This window comes from Rhinopithecus bieti, unplaced genomic scaffold (assembly GCF_001698545.2).
Source record: "Rhinopithecus bieti isolate Rb0 unplaced genomic scaffold, ASM169854v2 scaffold_47707, whole genome shotgun sequence".
Classification (NCBI taxonomy): domain Eukaryota; kingdom Metazoa; phylum Chordata; class Mammalia; order Primates; family Cercopithecidae; genus Rhinopithecus; species Rhinopithecus bieti.
In genome coordinates, this window is record NW_016819117.1 from 1,569,520 (window position 1) to 1,577,511 (window position 7,992).

General features: G+C 58.7%; 1 protein-coding gene across 1 annotated transcript in view; it reads right to left on the reverse strand.

Moving 5' to 3' along the window:
• Positions 1–7,992, reverse strand: part of PKD1 (polycystin 1, transient receptor potential channel interacting) — a gene marked incomplete at its 5' end in the record, with an annotated part of 47,826 nt that overhangs the window by 2,746 nt on the left and 37,088 nt on the right. Inside the window, 12 exon segments of the mRNA XM_017858295.1 lie at positions 174–348; positions 532–657; positions 798–939; positions 1,231–1,343; positions 1,707–1,846; positions 2,289–2,483; positions 2,560–2,762; positions 2,841–2,959; positions 6,292–6,385; positions 6,463–6,644; positions 6,869–6,918; positions 7,011–7,127. Coding sequence (XP_017713784.1) covers positions 174–348; positions 532–657; positions 798–939; positions 1,231–1,343; positions 1,707–1,846; positions 2,289–2,483; positions 2,560–2,762; positions 2,841–2,959; positions 6,292–6,385; positions 6,463–6,644; positions 6,869–6,918; positions 7,011–7,127 — 1,656 coding nt within the window.

Consider the following 7,992-nt stretch of genomic DNA (forward strand, 5'->3'; position numbering starts at 1 on the left):
GGGGGCGTGGCCCTGCGCTGGGTGGGACGCTGTCAGGGGCGGGGCCCAGTGAGGGGCGTCGCCCTGCGAAGGGTGGGACGCTGCCGGGGGCGGGGCCCAGTGAGGGGCGTGACCCTGCGAGGGGTGGGACGCTGCCGGTGGGAGGAGCGGGGTCTGGCCGGGGGCGGGCGTACCGAGGTGAGCAGAGGCAGCGAGAGGCCCGCGCTGAGGCGGCGCAGCGCGAACGGGCGGACGCTGAGAGCGGCCACGGCACGGCCAGCCGCCGGGAACTCGAGGCGCAGCGTTACGGCGGCGTGCAGCCCCACGGCCGGGCTGTAGCGCGTGAGCTCCACAAACACAGCGCGGCTCCTGCGCAGAGGGTGCGGGTCACTAGGAGAGGGTGGCAGGGCGGAAGCTTCGGGGACCACACAGTGCTGGCGTGGCTGAGGGGCTGTGGAAGCCGCCTAGGCCAGCGGGGGCCTGAGGGGTGAGGGTGGGCTCTTGGCTAGTGACTGCAGCCACCCCGGAGAGGGCAGAGGAGGGAGCTCCCACCTGTTGTCCAGCCAGTTGTGCAGCTGCAGGAATCGCAGCCGGTCACGGCTCTCCTCCAGGCTCAGGCCCAGCTCCTGCACGTAGCCACCGCTGTCATACACTGCACAGGAGCCCCAGGACCACGCCCTGCCGGAAAGGGGTGGCGTTGGTGCCGCACCCCAGCCCTTCCGGCACCCCCGAGCCAGGCTGGTCAAGAGGCCAGGGCACTCCTGGAGAACTACTCCCTTGTCTTTGGCACAGATGCCTGGGGCCCTCGCTCTGCTCACCCCAGCAGATCCGGTGCAGAGTAAACCCATGTCCCTGAGCCATTGTGAGGACTCTCCCAGCCAACGTCGTAGTCGCTGGTGCTGAAGCCTCCCGCAGCTGAGCAAGTGTGGACCCTGGGGCCGGGAGGGTCTGGGCAGAGTGCTGAAACACACCGGGTCGCGGGCCGGGACCAGGGCATCATCAAAACCCAGTAGGCGTGCTTCCTGCTGGCCAGCTCGCCTGAGCTCGGGTTCCACACCACCCCGGAGAACCCTCCCGGCAGCCATCAATTACACAATGTTACCATCTCTACTATACAGAGAAGGAAACTGCAGTGTCAAGAGGGCAAAGGTCACACAGCTAAGGAGCAGAGCTGATGCCAGAGTTCCGCTGAAGGCTGCTCTCTGGACAAGAGGAAGGATTTAAGTCTTGGGGCACCCCCTGCCAGCTCACCTTCCTGCAGCCGCACCTGCCGCAGCCGTGGAGGCCCCAGCTCTGGGCTGGACTGGTTCCCGTGGACATAGGGCAGCAGCACGTGCGCCATCCATGGCCAGAGCTCCTCAGACCTGCCACAGCACCCGACACAGTCACGTGCTCCAGCCCCCACTGCCCTATGCCCGCCTGGAGTGAGCGGCCGCTATAGACCCAGGGAACATGGCTCCCACTGCCCTGCTGGCCACGGCTAGACCTGGGCTCCTCAGCCTTATCCTGGGGATGTTCTGGGGCAGACAATTCTGTCATGGGCCCATCCTGTGCACTGCAGGGCACGAAGCTGTTTCCCTTGCCCCTGCCCACTGATGCCAGCAGCACCGACCTCCAGTTCTGGCAACCAAAAAGGTATCTACATATTTCCACGTCCCCTAGGATCTAGCTGGACTAAAGGCAAAACCAAAGCCCAGGAGACAGACCAGTGCACCGGGTGCCCGTACCGCGTGATGGCCAGGAAGGTCCGGCTGTGCAGTTCCTGCTTGATGGCGCTCTGCAGACGGTAGGCGTGCCCATGGCACGAGGCATCCCCATAGCTGGCCAGCAGCGTCACCAGCAGAAAAAGCATGTACACCAGGAGGCTCTGGTGGACAGGGGGCCCTATGGTCAGCCTGGCCCCAGCCCAGTGACAGCAGGGCTTTGGCCACAGCTGGAGCCCCCACAGCTATGGCAGGTGCAGCTGCAGGAAGGTGAGCTGGCAGGGGGCGCCCCAAGACTTTACCTGGCTAAGTAACGGCAGCACACACCCTGCCCGGGACCCCACCTGGGGGCAGACACACAGGCCACTGCAGCGGTGCTTAGGGGCCTTCAGGGTGAGACAGGAGTGGGCATTGGAGCTGGGCCCTGGCAGGGACTGGGGCAGCAAGTGGAGGGCACAGGGTAGGAGGGAGTCCGGGCAGAGGCTGCAGAGCCTTGAACCCCCAAGGGCCTTCTGGGTGAGGAAAGGGGGACGAGAGTGTCCCGTGTACATGGGTGGGAGGTGGGAGAAAGGAAGTGGAGGTGGCACAGGCCGCACCCGGGCTCACCCGCAGCATGCCGTGTAGCCTCTTGACCTTTCGGGCTTCCTCCTTGGCCAGGAAGAGTGCAAAGCCGTGGGGGGGGCGTACGCGGGGCACACGTGCGCTCACAGGCGTCACAGCCGGGCTCTCCACCAGGGTGTCATCTTCATCAGGGTGCAGCCGCTTGGCCACCAGTGAGAAGTACAGTGCTTCCAGCAAGACCTGGGGAGGGGGTGGCTTCAGAGGGGTCCCCCATGTTGGAGGCCTGCAGCATACCCCTGACAGCCCCCTCACTCACCTTCAGCGGCTCCCAGCCGAGGAATGAAGCCAGGAAGCTGGTGGTGCTGGACAGGAGCCATGCAACACTCACACCCGGGGGGAAGCCAACACCCACCCACCCTGAGACAGCCACAGCCACAGCCACCAGGAGCAGGCTGAGCCCGTGGGCCAGGGAGGTGCACCAGGCCGGCAGCAGGCGCTTCCGCAGACCCTCCACCAGTCCTGGGAAAGCAGAGACAGACCTGTGACAGGCAACTAACAGGGAGGGGCTGGGGGCATCCCGGGCCTACGCAAGCGCACCTGTCCTGGAGAGCCTCGCTGCCTGGGGCCGTTCCCAGGTCAGGCCCGGGCTCGGCGGCCCCAGCTCGCCCAGCCTCTGCAGCTCCAGCATCTCTGTCTTCTCCCCAGGAGTGCTGGACCTGGGGGACACGGTGGGCCGTGAATTCATTACGGCTTCCAGGAGGCAGTGGCAACCAAGCCCATTTAATCTGGGCGGGCAGTTTCTTGAGCCTCTCGGGTCATGGGGTCCCCCCACAAAGAGACGGAAGACCCTACCCCAAATGAGAGTGGGAGTGGTGCTAGGAGCCAGGAAACCAAGAGCCACTCCAGGCGCCAAAGCCAGGTGTCTGCCTGTGTCCCTCTCCCACTCACTTTCTGCTGATAAACCCATCGCCCACAGCCTGACCAGCCACCCCTACAGCCACACATGGCCTTCCAGGGCGTGACAGGCCCCCCTCAACCCTGCAAACTATGACTGGGTCTCGACCATCCAACGAGCATCTCCACAATCTAGAGGCCAGTGTGTCTCTCCCATGCAGTTTTATGGCCTAAAATTTATTTTTGGACAAGGAAACATATAAATGCCTTTCAAATCCCAAGTGTATAGGGCTCCCTGGGGCCAGAGATCTGCTTGTGTTTCCAGGAGCCAATAACCACCACCGAGACTGTACCACTGCATCAGGGCACCATTCTGACATGCCCAGTCCCAGAGCTGCTAGAGAAGAGGTACGGAGGCAGCAAAGATGCATGAGGGGGAGGACGAGACCAACTGCGACACGCTGAGTCATAGGCTCCCTGGGCGCTCTCCCGCACCTGTGCCCTGGTCAGCCCATCACCGAAAGAACCACCTGACCCGGGGGCCGCACTGCACTGACTGCTTCCTGTTTTGCTGCCTCTCAGAGGATAAAAGGCACTCTTGGCTGGGCGCGGTGGCTCAGGCCTGTAATCCCAGCACTTCAGGTGGCTGAGGAAGGAGGATCACTTGAGCTTAGGAGTTGGAGACAGTGAGACCCTGTCCCTACAAAAAATTAAAAAATGACCCAGCCTCAACTTAGCCAGGCGCGGTGGCTCACGCCTGTAATCCCAGCATTGTGGGAGGCCAAGGTGGGTGGATCAAAAGGTGAGGAATTCAAGACCAGCATGGCCAAGATGGTGAAACCCCATCTCTACTAAAAACACACACAAAAATTAGCCGGCTGTGGTGACGGGCGCCTGTAATCCTAGCTACTTGGGAGGTTGAGGCAGAGAACTGCTTGAACCTGGGAGGCAGAGTTTGCAGTGAGCCGAGATCGTGCCACTGCACTCCAGTCTGGGCGACAGAGTGAGACTCTGTCTCAAAAAATTAAAAATAAAAAATGACCCAGTTTCAACTATTCCTTTATAGCAACACAAATGACTTGGTCTGACTCAGGGAGCAGGCTCTTGCTGGCAGAGATGGAGAATGGCTGACAGGGAGGCATGGGGTGGCCAGGAATGCCAGAGCAGAGGTGCCGCCAGGACAGAGGGTGCAGGCCCAGGCACAGGGAAGGTCATGCTCTGCATTGGGAAAGGAGCCACGGGATGTGCTGGAGGCTGGAGTGAGGAAGGATGCAGAGGGGTCCAGGATGAACCCAAGCCTCTGACCTGGTCAGCCCGAAGCACTGTCTGAGCAAGGGACAGCCAAGGGTTGAAAAAGCCGGGAGGGCGAGGGCCACGTGCTCTGTGTGACTGTGGAGTCTGAGCTGCCACCAGAAATCCCCGCAGAAGCAATGAATCTGGATTTCACAAAGAGCTTTGGGCTGCTCAGCTGGTAGTGACTACCCCTGGATTTCCCCATACTCTGTATTTTTAAAACCGACTGGTAATTTATTCATAAAGATGCCCTCATGTCATGGTTATCTGCCTTTTGTAAATCAGGAAGTTTTCCTTTTTGTCTGAGTCCACGGGCAGTTCATACCTCTTTAGTTCCTAGTTGCTTGACAATGAGAAGCACTCAAAGGAATAACACATAAATCAAAATAGACGTGGATGGAAAAGCCACGCACCACTTAGTGCCAGGGATATGTTCTGAGAAATGTGTCATTAGGTAATTCTGTTGCTGTGCAAATGTCTCAGGGTGTAGTTACCCAAACCCAGACACCGCAGCCCCTGCGCATGCGGGCCCTGTGGTGTGGCCTGTGGCTCCAGGACTCCGCACCTGCACCGCGTGCCACCGCACTGAACCCTGCAGGCAGCTGCAGCGTGACGGCAGGGCCGTGTGCGCCTCAGCGCACCTGAGCACAGGAGGGCACGGCAGAGCCCAGGGTCGCATGTATGTGTGGTGCACTATACCAAAGGGTGGATGCGCATGACTGCATACAAGGTCTCCATATGACCCTTTGTTGATAGGTTGGAAAACAACCAAGAAATTGAGAAAAAAAAATTTTTTTTGAGATGGAGCTTCGCTCTTCTGTGGCCCAGGCTGGAGTGCCATGGCGCAATCTCGGCTCACTGCAGCCTCAGCCTCCAGGGTTCAATCGATTCTCCTGATTACAGGTGCCCGCCACCACGTTTGGCTAATATTTTGAATTTTTAGCAGAGATGGGGTTTTGCCATGTTGGCTAGGCTGGTCTCAAACTCCTGACTTCAGGTGATCTGCCCACCTTGGCCTCCCAAAGTGCTGGGATTACAGGCATGAGCCACTATGCCCGGCTAATTCTGCATTTTTAGTAAAGATGGGGTTTCTCCATGTTGGTCAGGCTGGTCTTAAACTCCCAAGCCCAGGTGCTCTGCCCGCCTCAGTCTCCCAAAGTGCTGGGATTACAAAGGTGAGCCACCACGCACAGTCCTTTTTTTTTTTTTTGAGACAGAGTCACACTCTGTCGCCCACGCTGAAGTACAGTGACACAATCTCAGCTCACTACAACCTCCACCTCCCAGGTTCAATCGATTATCCTGCCTCAGTCTCCCAAGTAGCTGGGACTACAGGCACCTGCCACCATGCCTGGCTAATTTTTTGTATTTTTAGTAGAGACGGGGTTTCGCCATGTTGGCCAGACTGGTCTTGAACTGCTGACCTCAGGTGATCCGCCCACCTCGGCCTCCCAAAGTGCTGGGATTACAGGCATGAGCCACTGCGCCCAGCCAAGAAATTCTTTAAAATACAAATAATCAAAATGGTCTCAAAAGAAAAAAATGGGGTATTTAAAACCTACCCATAATTTCTCACTGCTCTGAGACCAAAATAAAAATGTGGCTCCGGCCAGCCTCACACAGGAGCCTTTCTGCTCCTCCAAAGCTCCATGCACCTGCTCCTTCCCTAGAGGGAAGGTTCTCACGCCCTGGAGGATCCTATGAGGCTCTTTCCACAGACAACAAGCCAAAGGTTCAGAGAAGTGAAGTGGTGCAACCACAGCCCCCAGCCCACCCCAACCACCCCAGGGACCACGGCTGCCTGGCCTGAGTCCCAGCCCCTCCTCTGGCATCACCCCTCCCCCGAGAGCCGGGCACTCACAGGCTGGTGAGCAGGTCGGTTTCCATGTGGGTGTCTTGGGTGGGGGCCGGGCTGCTGACCCCTTTGGCAAGGACCTGCTGCATCAGGTCTTCATCTAGAGACATAGGAGGCACTGGGTGGGCCCAGCTGCGCAGGTGAGCTTCAGAGCCCCCTCCTCTCACCCCAGCTCACCTGATGCTGAGGATTTCGCAGGCGAGTAGGGGCTGGCCAGGGAGAAGCCGTCCTCCTCCGGGCCCAGCCCATGGCCCGTCTGGCCCCGTGCCAGCTGCCGTGGGTTGCTGCCCACAATGGACGGGTCGCTGAGCAGGTCCGGCCAACTGAGCGTTCCCTCGCTGGAGGGCCAGCACACCAGGCTGCAGGTGGCGTGGGTCAGCAAGGTGCCAGGGGATGTGTCACCCATGCACCGCACCCCCGTCCAGTCACGCATGGACATGCTGGGCTTCTGAGCAAACCCGCTCCCAGGTGGTGTGACCACATGGAGCCATAGACACCCAGCAAGGACATGCAGCCCGCACACCCCTGGCACTCCAGACACAGTGACCTGCACCAGGGCTCAAGGTTGCTCTAGGAAACCCACCTCTTAGAATCATCCAGAAATAAGTTACTCTTCATCTGTCCAGCAAAGGCCTGCTAAGAGATGCACAGTGTCTTTAGTCCAAGCTGCCCCAAGATGACAGGATCCCCAGCCCAGCCTGGGACCCCCCCAGTGGAGCCCTCACCTCAGCGTGGAGCCCTGGGAACGTGAGGAAGGAGCTGTCCAGCACGGATGAGTCCAGGCAGCTGTCGATGTCCAGCACCTGCTGCCTGGCAGGCGTGGGGCTCAGGCCCCCAGCCACCTGCAGGATAAGGGCAGTGGTCAGAGGGCAGCAGCTCAGACCTGCTCAGGACAGGGATGAGAAGCCACCTCCTCAGCAGACAGGGCAGAGCCCAGTGCCATCCGACAGAATGTTCTAGAATGGTGGTTATATGTGACATCTCCACTGTCCGTGATGGCAGCCCCTTGCAACGTGTGCTACTGAGCACTTGACAGGCAACTGGTGCAGCTAAGGAACAGAGTTTTAAATTTCATTTATTATTTTTAGACAGAGTCTCACTCTGTCAGCCAGGCTGGAGCGCAGTGGCGCAATCTCAGCTCACTGGAACCTTCACATCCCACATTCAAGCGATTGTCCTGCCTCAGCCTCCTGAGTAGCTGGGATTACAGGTGCCTGCCACGATACCCAGCTGATTTTTTGTATTTTTAGCAGAGATGGGGTTTCACCGTGCTGGCCAGGCTGGTTTGAACTCCTGACCTCAAGTGATCTGCTGGCCTCGGCCTCCCAAAGTGCTGGGATTACAAGTGTGAGCCACCATGCCCGGCCATCATTTCATTTTAATTAACTTAAATATGAGCAGCCACATGTGGCCACCAGTTCCTGCCATGGACTCAGGAACAACCCCTCCTGGTCGCGGCACATGCGCCTTCTCTGTGTGCTGCTGGGGTTGGTTTGCATGTGACCTGTTGAGGAACCCCATGTGTGTATTCCTAAGGGGTGCAGCCTACCATTTCTGTATGAATGGGAAGAGTTCCCACCTGCTGTATTTCTTGGAAAGAGTGTGTGAAGGATTGGTGTTAATTCTTCTTCAACTGTTTAGAAGAATTATATACTGAAGGCTCTGAGCCTGGGCTTCTCTTTGCGGGAATTTCTTTTTTTTTTTTTT